The sequence below is a fragment of the Canis lupus genome, chromosome 34 (assembly GCF_003254725.2).
Source record: "Canis lupus dingo isolate Sandy chromosome 34, ASM325472v2, whole genome shotgun sequence".
Lineage (NCBI taxonomy): Eukaryota > Metazoa > Chordata > Mammalia > Carnivora > Canidae > Canis > Canis lupus.
The window spans coordinates 26,037,923-26,064,947 of NC_064276.1; the positions used below are offsets into that span (position 1 = coordinate 26,037,923).

General features: G+C 42.1%; 1 protein-coding gene and 1 long non-coding RNA gene across 12 annotated transcripts in view; one reads left to right on the forward strand and one right to left on the reverse strand.

The window, feature by feature from the left end:
- SCHIP1 (schwannomin interacting protein 1) overlaps positions 1 to 27,025 on the forward strand; it is a 711,518-nt gene that overhangs the window by 642,631 nt on the left and 41,862 nt on the right. Inside the window, exon 1 of one of the 11 annotated variants that reach the window (XM_025425400.3) lies at positions 16,031 to 16,295. The exons of the other annotated variants lie outside the window; for them this stretch is intronic. Within the exon in view, the coding sequence (XP_025281185.3) occupies positions 16,266 to 16,295 (30 nt within the window). The 5' untranslated portion in view covers positions 16,031 to 16,265. Of the gene's footprint in view, positions 1 to 16,030; positions 16,296 to 27,025 lie in introns of those variants that run through there. 11 annotated transcript variants of the gene reach the window in all.
- LOC112645856 (uncharacterized) lies at positions 4,278 to 18,933 on the reverse strand. The gene is made up of 3 exons (XR_003127293.2): positions 18,820 to 18,933; positions 18,185 to 18,296; positions 4,278 to 4,517 (listed from the first exon to the last, which is right to left on the reverse strand). It is a non-coding gene; the product is annotated as an uncharacterized LOC112645856 (long non-coding RNA).

Sequence of the window (27,025 nt, forward strand, 5' to 3'; positions counted from 1 at the left end):
TCTTGGGATTTAGGAAGGTGTAGCCATGTCAGTGGCATGGGGAAAACAAAACTGACTGGAGGGTGTTCAAAAGAGAATAAAAGGGCAGAAGGAAATGTAGACAGTAAGTCTGGCCGACTCTTTCAGGAAGTGTTGTGGTTGTCTAGGAGAGTGTGGGAGTGAATGGACTAGGGAAATATAGAGGACACCAGACAGTGCCAAGGGCACACTTGGGGTAAGCAGTCATGAATTTAAAGTGAATGTGGTTGTATACTTTTTTCTATCCACATTTATCAGCTTGGAAATAGGCACAGGGTAGCAAAGAGCTAAATTTAATCACAGTTGGGATTTAACTGAGTATGAAGTTGGTGGTTATAAGGATGGGCCATGGAATCGGAGGTGTGTAGAGAGAGAAGGAAGGACATGATGGGACTGAGGGGTGGGAGGAAGATGGGCAGTGTATGGGGTGTAGGGCCTAGTGCGCTTGAAGAATCATTGGAATTAGAATACTAGAGAGAGTTGGCTGGAGTGAGAAAATGAGATTGTTGGAGAATAAGAGGATTGATGCTGAAATTTTGGAGGTCATGACATTGTTGATGATAGTAAGGTCAGGATAGGACCATGGGAGTGGTTATGACTGAGATAGAATGGAAGAGGAAGGAAGCCAAGGAACTTACAGGCCAAGATTTTGGAGGGATGTCCAGCTAAGATGGAAATCCCCAAGAATTAGAACTCACATCAGAGAGTGATTCTACAGGGCATGAAGCAGGTAAGCTGAGAGGAGGTGACTGTGGCTGGGATGCTGATTAGGGATGGTATCAGGAATCTGATGATAGGAGAGTCAGAGCAGGGTGTTAGGGAGGAGCCACAATTGTCTGGAAGCAAGAGAGGAGCAAGGAAGACACCTACCCATCCAACAGGCAAGATGGAGGCTGGAGAGAAAACTATAGAGGAGACAGGGCCTTCAGGCTCTGTTGAAGCAAGACAGTGAAGGAATGTTCCAAGAAGAGGGCCCCCTGGAAAGGCCATAGAGGACTCGGGGGCAGAAGTCTGAGGAGTAAGGCATATAGGATGCCATATAGGAAGGCACTGAGGCAGATGAGCAGTGACCTGGGAGTTAACAGGGGCATAACTAGGCATGAAGAGATCTTATGGTTAAAACTGGATGGTCTCCAGGACAAATAATGTGGAGGCAAAGGAAGAGTTCTGGGGGTTTTGTTTGGGCTGATTGCAGTGAGGGTGAGTGATCTTTTTTTTTTTTTTTTTAAGATTTTATTTATTTATTTATTCATGAGAGACAGAGAGAGAGGCAGAGACACAGGCAGAGGGAGAAGCAGGCTCCATGCAGGAAGCCCGATGCGGGACCCGATCCTGGGTCCCCAGAATCAGGCCCTGGGCTGAAGGTGGCGCTAAACTGCTGAGCCACCCGGGCTGCCCGAGGGTGAGTGATCTTAAGCAGAGGATGTGGGTCAAGAAAGAAATCCCGTCCAGAATTACCAAATACCCCCAGGTTACCCATGTCTGCATCCATTCATTAACCTGCTCTTTCTAAGCTTAAATTCATCATTGGCCTCCATTAGCTTCTGCTATTCTTTTTTTAAAAACTTTATTTATTCATTCATGAAAGACACACAGAGAGAGGCAGAGAGAGAAGCGGGCTCTGCAGGACTCGATCCCAGGACCCCAGGATCATGACCCAAGCCAAAAGCAGCCGCACAACCACAGAGCCACCCATGTGCCCCAGCTTCTGCTGTTCTACTGTGGAATTAATCCTATGCTAGAGCAAGAAAACTCCAGGCCTGGCAGCTGGCATATGTTAGGGGCTTCGTAAAGGTCATGTCCCTCTTCTCCCCCTTTCCCTCCCCGTTCAGTTTTGTCTCCACTCATACTGAAGGAAGTTATGTCTTCCCATTGGTATTCACATGCCAAAAGTCAGAGATGCTTTTTTCCTCCAAAAGCAGGAACCCACATAATTCTCCAACGAAATGACTATGTCCGATTCCCTTCTCTTCACACATCTGCCACCCAGGATGAGCGTCATGGTTGTGTATCCTCTAAAGTCACACAGGGCTCTTGGCTTCATGTCCTGCTGTTACCACCCTGAAATTCTTAATTTTTGAACAAAGGGTTCTTATTTTCATTTTGCACAGGGTCCCCCAAGCCATGTAGCTGGCCCTCTGCTTATCCTAGGCACCCCCTCCCAAAACAAATAACATAAAATATGACCAAGGCGGGGTCAGGTCATTTGATTTACTATCCCATCTATGTGTCAACGTTTTGGTGATGAAGGGGATTCTGAAAATAATGAAAAACACCTTAACCATATCATTTGTAAATAAGAAAATAATCGAGTTCATCAAAAACCTATGAACACCCAGTTTTTAATCCTTTTTTTCCAACCTGAGGAACTAGCATCACTTTCAGAAGGATTCTGAAAGTTATTATCTCCACATATTAATGAGTTGAAAATCTGAAAGTTATTCTTAACTCCAAGTGAAGCATGACTGAATTATTATTGTTCATGCCAAAGACAAGATTGAATCCTTCCTTGAGAGTATTTCATGCCTGCAGGTAGGAGGTCTCCCCTTGTCTTTACAGAAGACATCCACTTCCTCTGGTGTGTGCATTTGAGGGCAGTAGCCTCGGGTGAGGTGACGCAGGCAGGGCAGGGCAGGACAAGGATGCATAGTAGACAGAATCATCATTTATCTGGGGGCGGACGGCAGACCTGCCTCATTGCTCTCACCGTCTAGGGAAAGCAAACCCTTGCACAGATTAAGCCATCGAACCTGGATTATGGTAACTGGTGTCAAATGAAGAGTCCACACAGGCTTTCTGGATTCAGCAGTGCCAGACCCGTACTCGATGCACTCTTGACCTGGATTCAAGATTAGTTTGTCACCAAGACCGGGCAAGCAGATACCCGGAGCATTGACAATGTAGTAGTTTTTTTTTTTTACTATGGAAATCATACTCGATGATGATGCTGTGATACACAATAGCAAGTATTTTCTACAGAGAGGGAGCATTTGGATTAGAGAGACTTGAGCCACATCCAGCATTTCTTCTTTAAACATTAGAACACTTTCTGGGAAGCCGCAGCCTAAATTGTAGCTTATTGCTTGTTTCTTAGCTGTCATTTTTGTTTGTTTTCTTCTAAGAAAGTAAACATGCTAAAAATATATATATATTTTGCCTTTTTTCCTCCAGCCTAAACCTCTACGGTGGGCACATTTAAAAGTATCAGTCCTAGGGCGCCTGGGTGGCTCAGTCAGTTAGATGTCCACCTTTAGCTCAAGTCATGATCCCAGGGTCCTGGGATTGAGCCCCATGTAGGGCTCTCTGCTCAATGGGGAGTCTGCTTCTCCCTCTCCTCCCTCGCTTGTGCTCTCTGTCGCTATCTCTCACTCTCTCAAATGAATAAATAAAATCTTTTAAAAAATAAAAATAAAAGTATTGGTCTTTTACAAACTCAGTTCACCATCCTACTGGTCATTTTTACATCCTATTGTTTTCATGAGAAGACTAGTTGGAAAACTAGCATTCCTTAAATATAAGTATTATTTTTACTCTTACCAGTATCCTTCTTTGAGGTGCACAAGTTGACAATATCAAATTATTTGCTATTTTGCCCCGCTATCCTAAAGAAACAAGAATCCATCACACAAGGTAGCCAGTTGAGAAGGAGGAAAACACATTAGGCTGTTTTTTTCTTCTTACTGATTTTGAATTAAATCGGGCCAAGAGTCTGGTGGATTAACAGCTTAGAACGTGTTAACCTTATGTGGGGATCTGTAAATGATTATTTGCCCTCAGGTTCAGCTGGCCGGTCAGTCCCCCGCCCTGAGACACATCAGCAAGGTGAGGGGGCCCCACTGAGCCTGCCAAAGCTATACTTCACAGCGAGGAGGGAAATCTTGCCAAAAGGTTTAGCTCACAAGCTGGCCGTCAGCCATTAGCCGTCCAGGTGAAGCTTCACTGTCTTGACATGACAAGATGGGCACTTGACCAGCTTTACTGCAGTAATGAATTGAGCTAATACCAGCTGCATGCAGGCAAAACCTGCCCTGGAGCCCAAGGCTCTGACTTGAAAGAACTTCGAGAATTCCATGCATTCATTCAAATATTGGTTGAACACCTACTAGATATGCCTGACACTGTGCTAGATGCTAGATCTGTAATAGTAGACTTTGTAGATATGGCCTCTGCTTTCTCATGGACCATTCAGGCTAGTGGAGCAAGTCAACATTAACACACAAATTGTGGTAAGTACTAGGAAAGAAAACATAACATGCTGATTAGATTTGAGGCCAGACTTTATTTAGACTGGGGGCTAGGGAAAGGCCTCCAACTTTCAGCAGGAGAAGTTACTTGGGCAAAGAGGGAGGCATGGTCAGGTTGAGAAATAGCTCATGCTAAGGCCCTGAGTCAGGGGCGAGCTCGGCTTTTCTAGGAAACTGAAAGGCAGCCAGTACGCCCCGAGCGAAGGGAGCAGGATTGTGAGCGGTGCAAAGGAGGTCTGGAGCGTTGATCAGGACCTAGGGGAGGAGGGATAGAGAATTAGTATTACATGCTAAATATTTCATCCTAATGTGCTGCTGGGAAACCCACTAAGAGTTTTAAACCAAGATGTGACATAATCTGATTTTTGTTTTTAGAAGTGCTTTTCAAATTCACAAAAGGTAAGGCTGCAAGCGCTCAATTTTTATATAACAATTTGGGAACTAAATTGAAAAGCATGAAGCTATCAAAGCTATCAAACAGGGCGACTGGGTGAGTGAATGAGGCTTAATTTCTTTTAAAACGATGCTTGATTAATGTATGCCATTTAAAATTAGGTCCAGAGGTCTGATCACCTTAGTTGTAGTGACAGCTCTGCTAAAGAGATCACTTCTAATCCTTTGGAAAATGGATTTGATTTTAAAAACCTCAAAACAAAACACAAGTAGCTTAAACTATCAGTATAAGTTTCCTGTGCTGTCTGCAAAGCAGATGTGTGCCTTTTTTGCTGGCTGCTATTCCTCAGAGTTACCCTCGAAGTCAGAGGCCGTGAGACAGAGGAAGCGTTGGTGTCTGGTCATAACGGATTGTGTTTTATTTTCCTAAGGTTTTTTTTTTTTTTCTCTGCTTGCCTGTTAAGAATGAAAACAAGCCAATTCTACTGTCTCAGATGAAGGGAGAGGAGAGGTATCAGTGAGGAGATAGGGATTCATTGGACTCAAAAGAACTTTCTATCTTGACTTTCTCAATAAATAATGAAAACACCAGGGACTTACAATAAGTGAACATTTTGTTGGCCTAGCCTTTGTTTCTGAAAGAGGCTCTCTTTGCTATTTGCAGAGGAAAACTGGCTTAAGTTAGAGAGTTTTAGAAGAGTCGGGATTAATGCACACATTACCTTTCCTGCTTATGAATAATCCATGATGGATTTTCAGCCTCCTCTCCAAGAATGAGTCCACTCATTGTCCACTGTCCCGAGGTGCGTAATTTCCTAACCAGTACCTTTACCCTCGGAAAGAATTTATTTCTAAAAGATGAGAAACTTTCATAATTTAATAGCTTTAAGATAAAGTAGTAAGTGTATGAAATCATTATATGAAGTTCTAGCATCTTTATTACACTTCAGAAAAACTTTTTAGACCAATGTCTGCTTTCCTACCTTTTAGCAAATAGAAGTCACTCAAACACCTCTTTTAAGAAGTGACTGTTAGATTGTAAATTCCAGATTGTTGCTTAACTGGCTCCAGGAAAGCTGGTTAGAGAATGTATACCTAAGGAAGCTCTTAAGCACTAAATCCCATTATAACTAATAGCATCTCAAAATTACTCTTGTATTGAGGCGGGGTGGGGGGGAACAAGAAGATTTAAGGACCACTAAAGAATTTTAATAGTTCCTTAGAGGTTATGTTAATAGAGTTTAATCATCAATTATGCCTCTTTCCTGTGTTCAGTGACACACTAGGAAAATATGTCAGTTGATGAGCAATTTCCAGAAGAGATACATGATATAAATTATGTCTCTTTTTTCATCAGTACTTTGTTTTACTCTTTGAAATAAATCTTTTGAAAATAGTGGCTAATTTTCATAATAAACTAAAATTTCATCACAAACTGGTGTCCTAGCTTTTGAAATATTTTTTCCACAATGTAAAAATGAAAAAAAAAAATCAGTGCCATTACCCTTATTACATTTATAGAGGGAAGACTTTGAATTGAAATCTAGTAGTTTTTTGTTGACTCTTCACCCAATGCTAATATGTACCATGATACTAATTTTGTTGTTATTGTTCATTTGGAAACCTCAAGATACAAAATAAACTTAATTTTAAAAGATAGCTATTTGATAGCCTGAAAATAGTAGTGGGGGTAGTGGATTCAAGGAGATGACAGTTTCTGAGTCCAAACATTTGGCTTCTATTTTTTTTTAAAGATTTAGTTAGTAATTTATTTGAGAGAGAGAGAGAGTACATGCATGCAAGCAGTAGGGTGGGGGGAGGCAGAGGAGAGAGAAAGAGAATCCTCAAGCAGACTCCCCGCTGAGCACAGAGCTCTACTGGGGGCTCCATCCCAGGACCCTGAGATCATGACCCGATCCAAAATAAAGAGTTGGCCACTTAACTAACTGATCCACCCAGGTGTCCCAGCAAGTAGAGACCCTTAGATATGAAGCTGTTGTCCAAGCACATTTGCCCAGCAAGAAGCACAGTTGAGCCCAGAACCCAGGTCTGTGACTCCTGATCCAAGGCTCTGTCAAGTCCAGAACCATCAAAGGCAGCCAAGATTGTAACTGTGGATGTATAAGCATTAGTGTAACTTTTAACTCTTTGGTTAATGTCACTGGAGAGTTATGTATTTACGTTTATAATTGGTATTAAAATTATCACTGAATGACCAATAAAACAATCAAGCACACTTTTTAACATTTTTGTTTTCTGATGCTATTCACAATTGGAACTGGTTTAAAAACACAGTTGTCCACTAGAGGTCACCTTTCCTCAAGATGAGGGTCAGTCGCCTTCCCTAATACTGGGTTAACCTAGTTTTAAATCAACCACCATCACCTTGGAGAAATGAACAGCCTTTTCTGCCGATGGGGGATCCCGAGGAGTGCTGTAGCTGCATGCACTTGTATGGGTAGGTGAAGCTGTCTGGGCTACTGAAAATCCTGGAAGGATGAAGGGAGATGGTGCTCCCTGCTTCACCTGTGTGCATGCGTGCACACACACACACACACACACACACACACTTTGTGCTAGTTATGGCTTGACTCCTCTTGACAGACCAACTTATTTTTATTTGAAAGTCTTGTGTTAGCCCTGGCAGGTTTATACTACCTTTCACTTTTTTGCCACTGTTTGTTCTCTGGGACTCCAAATGCTGGGAAATGGAGACAAAAAGAAATGGTCCTTAAAAACTGACATAAATTTGGGATGAAACCATGTAGACTTCACCCAAATTTATCTGAGTCAGTTACTATTTTTCTACAGCGTGCAAATTTCAGTCAGCATTGGCCAGAAAATACTATGGGGAGAGGACTAGGACTGTGTCCAATAAACAAGCACTTTGGCAGATTCTATTGAAATATAAACCATCGCATTATTCTAGAAGGAGAGGGAGGCTGCCTGCTATAGCACTGCCTGACGCATCAGGTTTCAAACTGTGTCTGTAGAAACCCAGGGTCACAGGAGATATTTTTAGAGGTTCACTTGCACCTGTTATTGGAGCTGCTAAATACCTCATCCCCAGTACCCCAAAAATTCTAGTTGGTAATTAAAAGAGTTCTGAGATGTGAAAATAATTCTGAATAGAGTACAAATAAGATTGTCTATGAGACTTTAGGCTTTTGGAGAAAAGTGGTCCCAAAAAGCTGTGGTAAGAAGAATATAATATTTCAGCCCAAATGTAGTGATTCATTCCCTCATATCTATGCAAAGTATTTTACCCCACCCTCTTTTGACATCAGCATATTAATTTATCCCTCCAGGTTAAGTAGTCTTATACAGTCCTTAAAACTGAACTCGGAAATGTGTCATTGACTTATAGGTGGTATCTCTGTACTGGTCTTGCTGAAAAGTCATGCCTGTGCGTGTCCAAGAAGGTCAAATTATCTGAGATGCCCAAGGGGCCCAGCACAGTTCAGTTCCAGGTTGGGGTCAAGCAAATCCACTGGGCACATTCCTTCATCAAGCCTAATAGGTAGATAGCACAATGCCACGTGAATGCCCCATACCTCAAATGAGCAAGTCTGGTTCTAGACACATGACCTGTTGGACTGCACTGTGTCTTTTCTTACCTGTTCATTATGACAAATGTGAACAGTGGCTATATATTGTTATTAAGTCAATCTGGAAATAAATTTCTTCTTACTTTACTTTCAAGCTTCTAGATATATTTAATGAAAAATATCAGAGATTGCAACATAAGCTGTTAAAAAAAATGACTGCCACCATGCTACTTATCTTTGTGAAACCAGATTCTCCAGATGTGGTGCAATCAAAATAAATAAATAAATGTAAAAATACAGTTGGAATAAAACTTTAACTGACATCTATAAATTCTGTTTTCAAATACTTATGTACAACACAACAGCCTCATGTTCCCAGTAAAGGATATAATGGGTAAATATTAAAAATTTGAGCTAAAAATTTTGTTGATTAAAAACACATCTGTTATTTTGCCTATCAATCTTCATTTTAAAAACAGATTCTAATACTTCAAAAAAAGAAACAATGAAGTGACAACCATTGACTCACACTAATAATTTGCTCAGGAAACTGTTTTTTAATACCTGATATAAAGGTAACCAGGGTCAGAATAGTCAAAACTTTTGAGTAAATTAGTTTATAATGTTCTGTAAGACTCCCAGGTAAGTTTCTTATTTATAGTTATAAGGCTAAAAACATTATAACCCATCTCATTTTTGTCCTTCTCTCACTCCGCATTTCTGGGCCTCAGAGCATGTGGGAATATCCTGATACCAAGCATCCTCTCTGCTGTGTGAGAAATGACCTTGATCCAACAGGAGCCTCCAAGCCCATTACAGGCACTCTATCCCCGAAGTCACAGACAAATCAACATGCTCAAATCATAGTTCAGTGAATCAATTTAAAATGCCTCTCCAAAAGCAAGGAAATGAGGATGTATGACATATGTTGGACCACACTTCCTGAGTCTTATTTTATGTCCAGCCTTTCTGCCACAGCCACCTTCCCTGTCATTGATAAGGTTGTGAGCTGAAGTTTGAGAAAGGAGGCCCAATTAGACAAAGGTGTCTGCCAATGGACAGGCAACTTGCTTTATCAGAGACATGGGGCAAGTTCCTCTGGCTTCCTCTGTAGCTTGCCCCCTCTCCTGATGAGCAGCTATGGATTGTATTTGCGGTTCTTGGGCAGACGACACATGGGCCAGAATGGATGTCACCAGTGGACAGTGTACAATCTAACAAATATTGAATGCCTCTGGCTATTTAGTGTGTTGTGAATATTAGGTGCTTCTTTATTCTTTCCATGTCTTTCTATGCCCCCCACACACATGCTTGATCCATGTCTAACACATCCAGATTACTTACTTAACACATACGGTGAATTCTGCCTCTGTCTACTTGCTTACTCATTGTCTAAATCTAAACATCTTACGCATTTCACATATCTCTGAAAAGCTATTATATATTCGTCATCTATTCTTAACACCTCCTATAAGTTTCATCCGTACCATTTGTTTTCCTTATTCTTCTACAGTTAACTGAATCTTCTCAAGTAATACAGCAAACTACCTACAAAATCTCTTGGAAAAGCTTTCCACCGTATTGTATTGGTCCAGACTCTCTGATCCCACTCAAGTTCTCTTTGCCTTTCAGGTCTTAACTACCTGCTGCCCTCTTAACGGCCCAAAGATACTCCCCACCTGTGCTCCTGCATCTTTCTCCATCTCCACCATGACCTCCTCCTTCCACAACACTGTTTCATAACTTTGCTCATCATATCTTCAGGTCCATGGCTGAATGAAGACCCACCATGTGCTCCTGGTCTAACTCCAGGACCTGGCCCTTTTGATTATTTTTCACCCATTGCCTTCTGTTTCTCCCTTCTCACTAGCTCCTTCCCCGCTGAACACATAGATGTTTAGGTCTCCTCTGTCTTAAAAAGCAGCCACAACCAGTCACTCTGATTCCATTATACACTCAATCTACCACCCTAATGCTCTAATTCATCAACAAACTTCCTTACAAACTGCTTTCTACTCAGTCCTTCGACTTCTTAACCAATTATGACCTGGCTTCTACCCTAACACACTACTACTGAGATTATTCTCTCAAGAGTAACCGATGACTTCCTAATAGAACTAATGGCTCTTGGTTGTGTTTACCTTCCAACCTACTAGTCTTATCTGCTTCCCTGCAGAAAAATATTTGAAGCAATCAAGCTCTGCCAGCAACCCCCCCCCCCCATTAGCCCCTCACTACACTGGTTTTCATTTTCATCTCACCCTGTTAACTATACTTGTTTTGCTTTCTCTTGTTCTGTATATATGGGCTTTCACCCAAGATTAGTATTAATTTCCTGTTGGTGCTATAAAAATTTACCCTGACTTAGTGACTAAATCAATACAAATAATTATCTTATAGTTTTGGAGGTCAGAAGTCCATAAGGAGTCTTATGGGACTAATATCAACATGTCAGCAGGGCTGTGTGCCTTTTAGAGGCCTTTCCCTTTCTAGAGGCCTCCCACACTCTGAGTGCTTCCTTTGTCCTCAAAGCCAACAACACTGGGCGGAGCCTTTCTCACACTACCCTCTCTCTATTTCTTCCTCTTCGGCCTCCTCCTTTTACTTTTAAGGACCCTTGTGATGACATTGGACCCATTTAGAAAACCAGGATAATCTCCCATCTCAAGGTCAGCAGATTGGCCACCTCAATTCCCCTTTCCTGGGTGGGGGTCAGGACATACATACTTTGGCAAGTCATTATCATGTTTACCACAGGGATGTCTTTGTTTCTTACTAGCCCTGTCTCTACAGTCTCTCCCTTCATCTAATTTTCTACAGCTCAATTATCCTTTCCCTGAAAAAAAAAGAATTCTACCTGTTGGCCTGACTTCTCTCTACATCCCCAGTTGCCCCCTATACCTTCAACTCAGAACTTTATGGGGAAAAAGAAAATAACTCATTACCGCAGCCCAACCCCCACCCCCACCTCAGAACAAGGTCCCCTTTCTGACTTCCCTGTTCCTTTGCATAGCTCCAGTCTTCCTCCAGCCTTGGTCTCAAAGCCTCATGACTCTTTGTCTTGTTCACTCCCCACATCAGATCACTGGCCGGATACATCAGTTCGCTTTTTCACGGTGTCTCATGCAATGAGTCGCTGTCTCTTCTTTTCTATTCCCACTATCACCTCCATCATTCAGGCCTCTCTTTGTTCTTGACCTGTTGCATTGCTTTTATTAGGAGAGGGGGGAAAATCCATTTCTGTTCCTCTCCTGAGCACCTAAGAACTGTTCTACATGTTATTCTCATTTCATCCTGTCAGCAATCCAATGAACAAGGAATTAACATCCTCAATTGCTAGAAGAGGAAACTGAGGCCGGAGATCAATGAGGTGACTTTCTGAAGGTCATGGTCATTTATACATTCATTTAAAAAATATTGATTGAATGCCCGTTATGTACCAGGTACTATTTCAAATGCTGGGGATATTAACACTGAATAAACCAAGCAAGATCCAAGTTCTAAGGAAACTTAACGTTAATCTAGAAGTAGAAAAGATAGATATTCAAGAAGTGAACAACCAAATGAGCAAGATTATTGCAGCCTCCTGGCTTACCCTGAGAGTTATCTCCTTCCCCCGAATTCCTAATGAGCAGACAACAAGATCTCTTTGAAGGCATAAACCATTCATCGTTACATACAATCATGTGTGTACTGCCTTATTCCTCTTACCAGTCTCCTTCAGGACAGAAACACTTTTTCACATGCCACAGAATAGAAATCCGTTTCAACTACCAGGTTGTAAGAATTGAGGGAAGTGTTGAGGAAAGTAGTTTGTACACTAAAGAGCCGTTTTCTAAGGTTTGTTGTCTTGGTGATGCTGATTGTGTTCTTTGGGTGCGTCCTTCAAGGACCTAGTATCCTCGATGTGGCCAGAAATTATTTTTCTTATAATTCCCTTTTTTCCATCGTCCTGAAAGAAGCACAGCTGAAAGCTATATAAAATGTCCACCTGCTTTCCCAAAATTCCTAAGGAAAAGCTTAAAAGTTTAAGACAATGCTTAAGACAATGGCTTCCTTGCTCATCTTCCCCACCCCCCCATAACTGTTTTTTTCCTAAAATTTCATTACAAACATTTTCAGACTGCATAGTTCTCAGGTGAATAATCATTTATGTGCCATCCAGACTCTACAGGTAAAGTTGTACTAAACTTGCTTTGTCCCAGCTTTCCATCAAACCATCTCCTCTGTCCATCAATTCATCTCATTTATTTGATGCACTTCAAATGCCTGCGTATCATTAACTACAGTTCAAAATTTGCTAACCAGACCTTTTTTATTCTTTTCAGGGAAATTTTGCATACAATGAAATGTACGAAATTTAAATGTATTGTTCAATGAGTTTTGGCAAATGTACCCACCTGTGTAAGCCAAGCCCTTATCAAATCACACAGCTTGTGCCAGAAAATTCCCCATGCCCCCTCCAAGTTGGCCCCTAATCCCAATAATTCACTTTGAAACTGTATGTTCGCATGACCTGTAGATGTGACTTTTTATCGCTACATTTGTTACCCCAAAAATCTCCTTCATTCTATTGCTGTTACCTGCCACCGTTGAAAAAAGTACTTTCCTGGATTTACAGACACCAGAGTTTGCTTAGGGGCACAAAAATAGCTTAATCAAGAAATACTCTAATTTTTCTTCCTTTTAAGCATACCTTTGATTCAGATTTTGGTAGCGCCATAATTAAACCTCTTACTTTATGATAGATTTTAATTTTGAGGCCAACCTACATTGGCTCAGTCAAAAAGGTTTATTTCTCTAAATCTAGTGGGCCTTCATTTAGCATTGTTTAGTAAGAACACATTCACAAGAAATGAACCTAGAAAATCTGGAGGGTTTTTTTTTTTTTTTCTTACTTTGATGCCTTGTTGTTGTTGCTTGAGGACAAGGAGGATTTATATTCTTGAGCATGTCACAACCTTCCTAGGCCTCATTTTCCATATCTGGAAAACAGCAGTGTATCTCTTAAGGTCCCATCTAAATCTGAATCCCAATACTTTTTATGGGAAGGAAAGTTGTGTAGACCTAAGAAGAAAAAAGAATGTCTATGCTACATGGACCATACTTAAAGAGTTGGCCAATATTTTTTGGTCCAAAAATAACAAGTGTTACTGTAGTTTGGTAAGTTATTATAGCTAAAATGTTTTTGGAACAGCTGGTTTCTGTTTAAAGTTTTTTGTACTAGCAAATCATAATTTAAATTGTAACACAAAGTCCTTTCCAATGAATGACTATAAAGAGAAGCTTGCTTGATATATGACTTTTTTTAATCTTGTGTATACCGCTTGAGAGGGTTTTTTGACAGGATTTGGGATACAATTGTCAGAAATCTGTTCTCCCCAGAGCCACCTCTGAGTCACTTCCACTATTTATGGAACAGCAACTGTGAAGTGTGGGATCATGTTTAGACTTTTTTTTTTTTTTAACAACACATGATAAATGTTTTTAGGAGCTTATGTAATCTATCCCAGAGCTTTTCGTTTTCAGAAGAGAACAGTCCAGGAAGCGGCTTTTTAGGCCTTGTACAGCTCGAAAGCATGTTCCTGAGTCTTTAGGTCATAGATTGTCAAAGTAGTAACTGGAGTAGTTTTGACAGCCTTTGAAATTAAAGCTGTTCTATCTTGGAAAGTTGGGGTAGGCCTTCTATATTAGGTATGGGATTTTCATTTCATCTATTTGCTTGCAAAAGGAACTTTTACTATGACCTACTTTTCCTTACACATATTTAGGATTCCGGAATCTTTATCTCGGTGGTTGTATATATAGCAAGCCCCCACCCCACCCAGAAGTCTCTCTGTCCTGTGTGGTTGGATTACTCAATAGAGAAGGATGGGAGTTTGGGACAAGGATGTACTGAATATTGTTTCCTTTCCCTGAAAAGTTTCCATCCCCTTTCCTTCATCCTACATTTAAGAAGACTCAGGATCTAGCTCAGGCTTCTGCTTCATTCAACAAGCTTTCATTGTGCCACCTGCCAATGAACAGGCTTAAAGAATCCTGCAGGCACAGGACCTATCTTTCTCCTGTATTCCACAGAGAAAGGCTGTGAGCTTCTGCAGGGTACATCTCCAGAGCACATTTCGTTGGGACCCCATGAACCCAGTGCTGAAGGAGCAACCTGTGAGATCATCAGTTGGGCCTTCCTTTCCACCTTTTTCACTCCCCTGACTAGGAGACTGAAACCATGCATGTGAGCGTGTCCCTGGAGTTGAACTCAGGTAGCAAACTTTTCTCCTGTTTGGACCTCAAGTATTGAATATTAAGAATATTTATAAAAAATTGGTTTTTCTCCTCCCAAGCAACAGAGGTGTTGTTACAAAACTGTAAGTGTTTCACCGTATATTCCTACCACAAATTCCCACCTTCCTTAAGATTGGGCTTGATGCAAAAACTTGTCAAACATCTTGATTTCATTCCTCAGGCATAAAGTATTTGTTTTTCTGTCAGTAGCATACTGAAGACTGTGTGGTTAATAGTAAGAGTTTTTGAGGAAGTATATAGATAGATAAAAATGAATTAAGAATAACATCTCTATTGACTTTTTTTAATTTGGTGGTTTAAATTCAGTCAGGTTTTCACTGAGTACCATTTATGTGATCAGGGCCATTTTATTAAAAAACAACAAAACAAATTGTCTGTGGCAACTGAATAATATAGATAAGCAAATTTTATTTGTGTGTGTTTATTTTCTTAATTTCCTGTCACTAAATTAGCTTCAAGAATTTACAGAGCTTGTTTCTTCCTATATATCCTAAAATCCCAGAATGACTCTGCGAAGCATTTCAGACATTGTCCGCCCCCTGCCACCCCCCACCCACGCCCAAAACATGTATTTCCTTTGAGCAACCGTCTCCCAGTCCAGAATTCTTTCCATTACACTCTTAGGTAGAATGATCTGTCTCTAGGATCGTATGTCCTGTATGGGGGTGTCTATATATTCAAGTCCTGACATTGGATTAGGTAGAGACCCTTACCTTAAAAAAATAATAAATTGGGATCCCTGGGTGGCGCAGCGGTTTGGCGCCTGCCTTTGGCCCAGGGCGCGATCCTGGAGACCCGGGATCGAATCCCACGTCAGGCTCCCGGTGCATGGAGCCTGCTTCTCCCTCTGCCTATGTCTCTGCCTCTCTCTCTCTCTCTCTCTATGTGACTATCATAAATAAATAAAATTAAAAAAATTTAAAAAAAAGATTTTATTTAAATAAATAAATAAATAAATAAATAAATAAATAAATAAATTTAAAAAAAAAACACTTGCAGTTTAGTCACCTTTTCATGAAATGAATGAATGATACCGACTGTCCTGCCTTAAGGAGCTCCCTCCCTAAACGGAATTTAGGACTGATTATTTCATTCGGTTTGTGGGTGGCTTGAAAGGCAGCTCAAAGCCAAAAAGGAGCAAGAGGTTGGGGGGGGGGGGGATGGGATCCAAAGAATCACAAAATAACCCTCCTTTGAGCTACAAAGTTGACAAACACTTCCGAAACTCAACACGCAAACACGCCCCTTGGGGGTCAGGCCTCAGCAGGGCCTTGTTCCGAGGCGCCAGGAGCCCCGGGGCCGCCTGCGGGATGCTGCTGCCCGGGCCCCGCGCGTGCGGCCGCAGCATCCCCGCGTGCCCGTGTGGCGCCGTCTCCGTCGCCGGCCTCCCTCCCTTCCGCGGGGACCAGAGTGTTTCCACATCGGTTCCCCGCCTTCACGCGGCACCAGAAGGTCACGGCGGCCCCAGCCCGAGCCTCCTCTTTGTGCCGATCGTATAATTGGCTGATTGTGCCGCGATGAGCGCCCCCTCCCCCGGCGCGGCGCAGCTCCATGTTGGCGAGCGCCGGCCCCGCGCAGAGCGGCTCGCGGGCCCGCGCAGGTTGCTCGGCCGAGCCGCGCCCGTGCCCGTGCCCGTGCCCGTGCCCGTGCCCCGCCGCGGGGAAGCCCCTGCGCCCCCCGGGCCCGCTCCCCGCCGCGCCGCCCCCGCGGCCTCGCCCCGCCGTGCCGCGCCGGGGTGTGGGCCCTAGGATGCACGGAGATGGTCCACCAGGACAACTGCTCGTACCAGGTGAGACCCGAGCCCCGGGCGAGGCCGGGATCCGTCGCCGGAGGAGGCCTCCTGCCTCTCCCCAAAGCAGCAGGTTGCCTCCCGCCGGGGCTCCAGGGGGGAGCCCGCCGCGCCCTGCGCCCGGCCTTCCTCGCCCACCGTCCCTGAATCGCAAGGAGGTTTTCCGGGGAGCAGTGGGGCAGAAAGCGCTGCTTCCTTGGCCTCTAAAGCGTATTGTGAAATCCGCGGAGGTGATCCGTGCTTTTTGCACGCTCCCTGTGTCTGTGCAAATAAGAGGGACTGCTGTAAACTGTGATTGAATCTGGGGGGGTGGGTGGGGGGGAGCTTCACGGACGGAGAAGCCTGGCCAGTAGTCACCCGGGGGCCATTGCAACATGCGTTTTGTTGTTGTTGGGTTTTTTTTTTATTGTTTTTTGTTTTTGGTCTTTTTGCTTTGCTCGCTGCGTAGGATGGGAGTTGTTTGACATCCAGTGCATAGGATGATCTTTAAGGAAATTATGTACCTAAGAAGTAGTCACTGATGACCTGAGAAACCGTTTGGAAAATCCGGCCAGCAGGCACTTGATGTGCGAAGTTGCACTTGCATGTCTTCCCCCAACTTGTTTTTACTAGCATGTTGCTTTCAGCGGTGAGTCCATAAGAATGAAGGTGCTGACATGCATTAAAAAAAAAAAAAAACTCCACATGGAAAATTTTTTAGTGTTCCATATTCATCTTTGTGCTAATCTGCTGTGTGGAGTTTTAAATTAAGCAGACGGTTTCGGAAGACCAGAACTACAGTGGGAATAACTCCTTCCTGCGACTTGGACTGTCCAGGCTACATTGAAAGGGTCCTCCTTGTAAGCAGACGAGAATGTTCTCAGAGTAATTGCTCTTTGCAGCGGACAGCATGGCTAATCCAAGTCCAGGGTGGTTACCATTCGGGTATTACCCAGCTGACCGAGTTCAGAAGCTCTAAGGGACCAATTCGGTAATTTAACAACACCTCTTCCTCCTGTGGGCTGGGTTACCTGAGACAAGCAGGTGTCTCTCATTAGGTCAGGTTTCCCAGAGGTAAACGCATGGGGACAGAATCCTACATTTCACAAGGCTCAGGACAGCGGTTTCTCAGCTAAGTCCAGTGCACCTAGGAAATATACTTACGCACTTTTCTCTCTGCCTCATGACTGGAATTTTATCATTACAGGCTTGTTTTATTGGATTTTCATTTCACAGTACATGTAGGTCCAGAGATCCTAAATATTGAGATTTGCGCTTCACAGGAATTCTTCCCCTGAGAAAGGGAAGATGCCAAGGAAAAGCCAAAACTTCACTTACACACAATACAGAGGTTGAGGATGGAGAATGTCACACCTCTGTGGAGAGCCTCACCTAGTTATGGCATGGCTCCAGGTGACTCAGTTACTATAATAATTAAAATAATTTTTCTTCTCTCTTTTCAGAGAAGCTATATAATTTAATTTTTGAAAGGCAGACTACTGTGAGATTATCCTCTATACCTTTTCATTATGTTGATTCCGAAATCACTGGTTTTATAGGTCAAAAATTGGTCAGATACCAGCAATTTCATCTGAGGAGAAGGGATTTTGTTAGCCGACTGCTTCTGAAAAAGACAGATTGATTTTCTTTTGCATGAACTACAACATATAACACTGCCATTGTGTGTTTAATAGCTCTGAAATATTTGCTTATTTGCACAATAAAATTAAGTGTATTAGGTAGATAATAAGAGTCAGTAGATTCTGTATCTCCCTGAGGTTTTGGAATACAACTACCTTCATTTATTCTTTTGAAACACCCTCCCTTTATTCATAAATCAGTAAAAAACAGAAACATTAACCGTGAATCCAAATCTCAATCTACTTAGAAACCTTAGTTTTAGAACTCACCTGGCACCACACGTGATTGGATTCAGAAAGGGCAGTTTCTCCATGTCCTTGGCTTGATGTTGTCATAGTCACTGGTAATATCGACAGTATGATGTTTTTCAGAAACCTTGCCCTTTTTCAGATGAAAGCTTATTTATTTGTTTATTTTTAAGGATGAAAATGCAGTGATTAGAGCAAATTCCGTAGGGTGGCATTTTTAGTGAGTAAGTAGGATTTACTTCTAGGACTGATTTCTTTCTTCTCATAAATGTATACCAAGTTTTCTTAATGCAGAGTCCATGAATGGAGCTCCAGGGCCCATTCCCCCAAAATTAAATGCACATTTTGGTGCATATGTCTAGGTGTATGTTATTATTACAATCATCATCAGAGCATTAACAGCCTCCTAACTGGTCCTGCTCTTACCCTTCCCCTGCCCCCCACTGTAGTCTAATTTTCAACCCAGTATCCAGAATGACCTATTAAAACCTAAGTCAAAGCATGTCACTCATCTCAAAATTCTCCTCCTCGGAGTAAAAGCCCACATCCTTCCAGGTTCCTGGCCCTGAGGGCCTTGGATCAACTCGCCCCTGCTTCCTCTGGGACTTTCCACATTCTCCTTGCCTTTCACTCCCCTCCTGCTATGCCAGACTGACCTTGAACTTGCTGTCCCTCTGCTGCTGTATGCTTCCCCCAGGTACTCCCATGTAAGGCTGCCAGATTTAGCAAATAATCTGCAGTGTTTGGAACATGCTTACACTAAATATCGCCCTCTGTTTATCTGAAATTCAAATTCAACTTGGCATCCTGTATTTTTCCTGTTAGTAACTCTCTCATTTCCTTCAGGTCGTTGCTGAAACGCCACCTTCTTGCGAGGGCCTTCTCTGGACTTAACCCTGTCAATTTCCACCTCCTCAGTTCTATCCCAGTGTTTCTGTCGCACTTGTCTAAGTTACTTTTACACTTGGCATTCATCACCACCTATCAGATACATATTTTACATATTTTCTAGTCACTGTCTCCCTCACTTTATGTAAGCTCCATGAGGGCAGGGGTGTTCGTATTCATATTCATCTGCTTTCCCAGTGCTTAGAACAAACCCTCAAGTCATACGGATGGATATGCCTGCTCTGTGTAAAATTGACTAATAAGGGACACCCGAGTGGCTCAGTGATTGGGTGTCTGCTTCCGGCTCAGGGCGTGATCCTGGGATCCGGGATCGAGTCCCGCCTTGGGCTTCCTGCATGGAGCCTACTTCTCCCTCTGCCTGTGTCTCTGCCTCTCTCTCTCTGCATCTCTCATGAATAAATAAGTAAAATCTTTTAAAAATAATAAAATAAAATAAGAAAAAAAGGCATTGTAAACATACTGTGGCCATCGTGGTTTCTTATATTTTGATAGCCACTGGGATATCTTTCAGCCTTATTCTAACCACCCCCCCCCCACCTCACACCCCACACACATCCACCATTAGCCTGCACTGTTTTCATTGTCTGTGGGTCAGAATATCCCTTTGTTTATTGTTAGTTTTCTCATCTATGAAATGGGATTTTCCCTAGTTGACATCTGGCACCGTTCCTGCCAGAGGCCACCTTTCTGCACGAATAAGTCAGTTATGTGAATTAAGAAGCACCTTCTTCTAATGCTCATCAGGGGCTCAGTGAAGACTGTAAAGCTGCCCCAGGAAAACCATGTCTCACTTCATGCCCTGATCATTTGTTGCGAAGGTGTGGTTGTATAATCGATGTACTGCTTTTCCAAATAGGTGATTATTTTGAAGAAGAGAGTCTCACTGCTACCAAGAGCTTGGAAACTTTTGTTCGAAGTGCATGGACGCACTGTGCTTTGCACAGGTTAACCCAAGGAGGGATGCACGGGGGGAGATTCTCAGACAGGATTTTTCATGGTGGTTTCGTTTTGAAAGGTTCTCACATTGTCATCGTCTCCGTGTACTTCTCCCTCGCAGGATTTACATTAGCCCAGAGGTTACTGAGGCATGTGTTGTCATTTTCAGTTGTAGCCGTGTTAAAAGATAGAGCGATCGACCTCCGTTTTCCAGTCTTGGGAGGAAGCCAATCTCTTTAGGAAAGAACCTTGCCCACAGCTTCATAGGCCTGGCAGCCTGCAAGAGGCCAAATTCTTCTAAATGGTATCTGAGAGCAGGCTTTGAAATACTGTTAACTTGAAAGCACAAGTTTAGGTCAAGGGGTCCGTTTTGCTTAAAAGCTCCTAAATATTTTCTCCTCTTTCCCTGCAGTTGGTTTTTTGGGGTTAGTGTGTTTATAAAAACAATGACATGCTTTCATCCCTTTCTTTCCATCGCTTAAATTCCTCTATGACCTTAGATATAGATCACACCCTCACATTCTTAGCTACTGTGGGAATGAAGACTTGAAAGAAAAAAAGGGAAATGGTATGTGAATGACTCTCATCTCTTTCATAACATAAAGAGCTGCTTCTTCAAATACACACCTGGTCTTGAGGAAGCGCAGTAGAAATCCTTAATGTTCTCCCATTTTTGTTAGGATATATTCCAGACCCCATTGTGTGGATTCAGGAGCTGACTATCATCCGAACCCTGGACAGAAACACTCCTCCCTCTAAACCCTACACTCCTCCCCCCATATGGCCATCAGTTCTTTGTTTTGCTGTGTGCCTCAGCCTAGAATGTCTCCCACCCACACACCACCTGCTTCTACCTATTGCACGTTGATGCAGCTTCCGAGGCTCACGTGCCGTCTCCTTTGGGAAACCTTCCCCTTGCTTCCCCCACTCAAAATTTCTCCTCAGTGAAAAAAAAAATTTCTCCTCAGTGGACTTTGTTTTTCTTTCTAATAGAACCCATTTACAGCTAGTGATAATCTAAGTCTGTATCCCCCATTAGACAACAAGCTTCTCGAAAAGGATCTTGTTCTAGGTCCCTAGTGTATACATGGACTATGTGTTCAATAAATGTTTGTTGGATTGAATTGCATTTTCTGCATCTGAGTCCCCAGGATCAGGATTGCCCATCCTAACACTAGAGAGAAGCTCAGATCTATGCACTGCAACAGGGAGTTGGTGAAGCTGACCGCAGTGCTCCTTGTATCTGGCTCGTGAACCTCTTGGACAGTTACCAGCATTTCAAACATCCCGTGTGCCAAAAAGGGGGATGTAGTGCAAAGAATGAAATAAATGAGACAGACATCCCAGCCTTCCAAGAGATAATCCATTAAGAACATACCTCTGTACCTATTTCTCCTTCACCCGGAGAATTTTCCCAGGGTGAATGAACCTCATGGTCTGTCCCCAAGCACTTTTTCAATATACCTCTGGGCAGTTGAGACAAGTGCTCATCCCCAAGCTGCCTTTCTTAATATATCAGTTTTGCAAAGTTTCAATGCATCCTTTTACCATATAGAGCAGTAGTTCTACTGCCTTCTGAAACGTGAAATTTTTCTTGGGCGAAACATTTCAGTCCAATTGAAGTGTCATACCCAGCACATAGGGTAAAAGATGCCCTGTATTGATCTTAAACAACAAAAGTAGGGAGTATATCAATTTAAGTAGTACATCAAGATATTTCTTAAATTCTTGCTGGAAAAAGCAGTAAACATGCCAAGATTCTACTGGGTTATTTAATAGTTAACAAAGGAAAGGAAATATATTCTATCCCTACTGACATCAGGCCAAGTGAGGGCTCATTTCCCAATCCGTTCTTCCTGTGAATGAGAAAACAAGATATCAAATTTGAGTTCATTTAAGATTCCACCCAGTTTAAGCCACCCAGTTTCATCCATACCCAGGAAGAAAAATATATTGACCTAACAGAGAAGGGAATTTGAAAGCATTTTAGTGCACTATTTGATACAGGCTTTTAAATATAAGTCCAACAAAACAATGTTCTTAGTCTATAGATTTTTTTTTTTACTGAAAAAAATTTTTCCAGAGTTAATAATGTTGAAGAATACTTTGTTTTCATTATTTTGCCTAGTTGATGTATAGTTGCATTTTTGGGGGGAGGAGGTAATATATATATCACCTTAATTAAGAAAATAATTCTGGATATGTAAATTCATCTGCACTTGTTTTTAGCCAATATATCTGAAAATCTAATTTATATGTTTTACCACAAAAGGAACACAGTGATAAGTGCACAGATGAAAAAAATCATTTCAACGGGGTTTCATTACGGGCCTGATCTGAAATAGAAATGTAGTACAACACATCATTCCTATTTAAAGTAGCACTTGGGGCTTCAAACATCATGAAACATGATGTTTCAGACATCAAACAATTTTAAGAAATAAATATGCAACACATTTCAAGATGAACATCTAGTATTTACTCTTGGAACGGGGTGCAGTGAGGGATGGGAAGAAAATAGGAACATCTTCCTGGTAAATACCAGTGCATGGATGGTTTTCAGATAGTAGAGACCCCACATTCACATACAGACACACGTACACACACACACACACACAATCTTGGGTGACTAATCACAATTCCATATGCAGAAGCTCAACATTAATAGAGCCATAGCCCAATTAAGCCATATCCTATTATTTATTTATATCTTCTATACCAAGGGAAAATTTGAAATCTTGATGTACTTACTATTCCCCAAAGTGCAGTATACAGATGCATCAGAAACTACCAAACTTCCTGAAATAGTGAGTCCTTTGACAAACTACTTGAATTCAGAAGGAAACATCAGAAAGGCCCGTGACAATCAATACAAGAGAGCCATTAATGGGCCAAGATTGCTAAGAACACAGAGAAATGTAATGAGGGTATTAATACTGATCCCACTTGGAAGCTGTGCTGCGGCCATCAAAGTGACTGCAGTTGAGTTTCTTATACTCAGGTTTTCAGCTGGACAGAGAGATCCAACTGACAGAGAGATGCCTGTAGCGCTCAGTCTTTTTGATACGAGTAAACATCTGATAGCCTGTCCACTGCCAACTTTTTCACCTCCTCCACCCCATACTCCCAGTGCCATTATTTTAATTGTTTTAGTCTGCACCAAAAAAAGTCTATTTAAAAATTGCCTGTGGGCAGGCGCCTGGTGGCTCAGTCAAACATCTGACTTTTGATTTCAGTGTCAGGTCCTGGTCCTGGAGTCCTGGGATCAAGCCCTACATCCTGCTCGCTGCTCAGCAGAAGGCTACTTCTCCCTCTGCCCCTCACCCTGCTCATGTGCTCTCTCTCTCTCTCACTCAAATAAATAAATAAAATCTTTAAAAATAAGTAAATAAATAATAAAAAATTAAAATTGCCTGTGGGGCACCCCATTGGTGGCTCAATCCGTTAAGCATCTGACTCTTGATTTCAGCTCAGGTCCTGATCTCAGGGTCATAAGATCAAGCCCCACATTGGGCTCTGGGCTGAGCAGAAGTCTGCTGGAGATTCTCTCCCTCTGCCCCTTCCCCCTGTGCATGTGTGCTCTCTCTCTCTCTCATAGATAGATAGATAGATAAATAAATTACCTACATGTTTTCATAGGCTACTTAGCTATCATAGTGAAAAAGCAAAGCAAATTTAGATAACCTTTGCACAGAAGAAAAAAACAATTTCTTTGAAAAGAGATTATAGGTAGGCTTCGGTTTGTATAGCACATGGAGTTTGGATGTTAAGGCGGAAGGCAAGGCAGTGGGATGCTGATGGGTTAATCAGAATGAACTAGAGTTTCCATCTATGAATAGGAAAATCTTTTGACAATGCATAAGTGATTTTTCCCAGTAATGCAGTTAATGTTTTCAGAGTCGATCATTTCCACCACTGGCCGATAATGATCATTTAAAAGCATTAGCTCACGTGACCAGTGCCTCTTGCAATTCAGATTATGGCTTGACAGGAAACTGAAGCTCTCCATTCTAGTCCTTAAATTTCAGGGCAGAGGGTAAGAAGAGGCCATCTCAAGCTCAGGCACTGTGAGTGGCTGTGTGTACATTTTCCAAAGGAAAGTGGTAGCATCTGAGCCCGTGTTATGTCAGCACAGTTCATTTTAGAGAGGTCAGCAGGAAAGAACTAGGGGAAATTATCTGTAGGAAGGACACGAGGGGTTGCTATCCCTTTGTGTTTGAATAGCTACTGCAAAACCATCCGAACATTATGCTCAGGTCTTCCAAGGTGGTCTTTTGTTTGTTCCTTTCCTCTACTCATTGGAACTAAAATTAATTACAGTGTTGATCCCAAGCATCCAAAGTCAGTGTCTTGCCACCATGTCTGGCAGTATGATCTGAAATAGAAGGATAATAGCTTATAGTGAATTTTTTATCAAGGTCTAAAGCTGTGCTTCTGAAATTTAAGGTGCATTCAAAATTCCTTGACTCTTTTAAAAATGAAATTTCTGATTCAGTAAGTCTGGGGTGGGACCTGAGAGCTTGCGTTTCCAGTAAGCTCCCAGGTGATACAAATATTGCGCTCTGAAGGACACACTTTGAGTAGCAAAACTCTCGAAAACACCGAAGATTGGTCCCCATGGTAGGAAAATAGTAGACATCTCAGGATGGCCCATGCCATTCAGATAGCAGTGGTACCACTCCTTCTGGAAAAGGTCTAAGTTATGAACCTATGTGCTGAATACTCTTTTAGGTGCAGGTACAAGGTGAAATTTTCCATTGGGGACCACCCTACAAGCTCTTGCACCCATGTTTTGGGGGAGATGTTCTATCAGTTGCCTCTCTGTAGTACTTAGTAGAGAACCACTTACGACAATAAATGGCAAAGGGGTTAGAGGAAGGGAATGGTCTCTAGTACTTTCTTAGTACTAATCCTTGTTGCTGTTGTTTGGCTGGGAAATTTCTATCTTAGATCTTGAGATGCCCTTCTCCAAAAGATGATACATTAATAGTATATGTATGTATATGTATGTATGTGGTCGATATATTACTAGTATGTATATATTAATTTGAATATATATAGTTAATAGAGTTCAGTCATTTAACATACATACGTATAGATAAATAGAAAATAGATAGATAGATAGATAGATAGATAGATAGTTTGTATATGGACAGTTGCTGCTCTTTGTCCAAGTGTGTGTGTGTATCGTGTGTGTGTATCTCCACCCAGCTAAATTTAAAGTAAAAAGATGTAGTCAAAAAAAAAAAAAAAAAAAAAAGTCATTAGACTTATATAGTTTTATGTGTTTTACAGTCTTGTAAATCTCTAGATTTTTATGATTTCATCCATGTTAACTCTTGATTATAAAGAGCTAAGTGGACTAGGATGCTAATCTAGGCAAAAGATTGAAATTCCTAAAAAAAAAAAAAGAAAAAAAAGATTGAAATTCCTGAAACCTGTGGTAGCCTCCAACCCTTCCACTCAACCAGACCCATTTTTTACCTTTTGAACGTAGGTGATTTCCACAGAACATTTTAGTCAAAAAGTACTAAAATGAACTACCAATGTTTCCTACTGTGGAGCATTTAGAGGAAACATTTTAAGTAACATACATGTCTCTTCCTTTCGTGTATGTATTCAGCAGCCGTTCGCTGTCCACTTAACGTGTATAAGGCGTTGTCTGGATTCTCTGGGGAAAACAAGATAGATAAACCAAAATCCCTGCCCCCTTAGGAAAAAAAAAAAAAAAAAAGCTTGAAACAGCTGTTGGAAAGAAGCCGTAGCAATGATTAAAACACCATGGTAAACGAGAAAGGAAAATTCACTATACAGTGTGTTAGGTTATGACCATCAGGGAAGGAGCTTTTATTTCATTCCTTGAAGCCTAATCATCAGGGGATAGCGGTGATCCATGCTGGGTGTTCCAGATGTGTGATTTATGAAACGTTTTAGTACGTGATACTCTGTGTGCTGCCAAAATTCTCTCTGTATTAAGCCCTAATTTTTAAAAGCTATGCTTGATTGATTGTGTGCCGTTGCTTCTTACTGAGGCAACCAGCAGGAGGTGGGCCAGCACACCCATTGAGAATGTGAGCCCCAGAAGGGGAGGCCCCAGGTTTCAATTCTGGCCTGACCATTGGCAAGCTGCCACACCGTGGGCAAGTTACTCAACCTCACCGTGCTCTCACTCGGCTATAAAATGCAGTTGATAATATCTACTCCAGGGGGTTTCTGTAAGGACTAAACACATATGTAAGAGGCACATGTAAAGTGCCTGCCAAATAGGGACTCCTCCACAAAGAGTAGCTGTTACTATGTTAACATATGTCATATAATAAGGTGCATAAGTGCTTTCTTCACTTTAATGAACCTCCTTGGTCAGGATTTAATATATCCAGGGTCCTTGAAAGTAGAGAGCATTTTTACCCAAAGCCTCAGCTTTGGAGAATTCTTCAATGTTGGGAACACCCCTGCTGGGGCAACGCTGGGTGGCCAGCATTGCCTTCCAGGCCTGGAAGATATTCTGCATGCACACAGTAGGACCCTTGTCTAGAGTGAGGGCCCTGGAGTCTGGAGGAGAGTAAGATAAGGGGGAGATCTCCTAAGCCCTGCCCAAATGCAAGTGTGGCTTATGAGGGACAACTTGTCATCATACTGTCTGGCAGACGTGCAAGCCATTCTCTCAGGAGCTGAGCTAGGGAGATGAGGGTGGGCTAAAGGCAAGATTGGGAGCTGAGCTAGGGAGATGAGGGTGGGCTAAAGGCAAGATTGGGATTTGAGTCCAGGACTGCACAGGATAGTATTTGCTTTACAAACATAGGGCTGCAGTCAACTACATTAAGACACATTTATGCCACAAGTCTTCCACAAATTGAAATGTGTGGGTTTTTTTTTTTTTTTAATTTCTGGGGAGAAATGCTGAATGTGAGCGTGTCAAGGCTATCTTGAATGGCATTTTTACTTGAGAACTCTTGTAACAGCATTGAGGTTGGCCAGGAATTCATATCGGAAAATGAGGAGGACATTTGCTGCTCT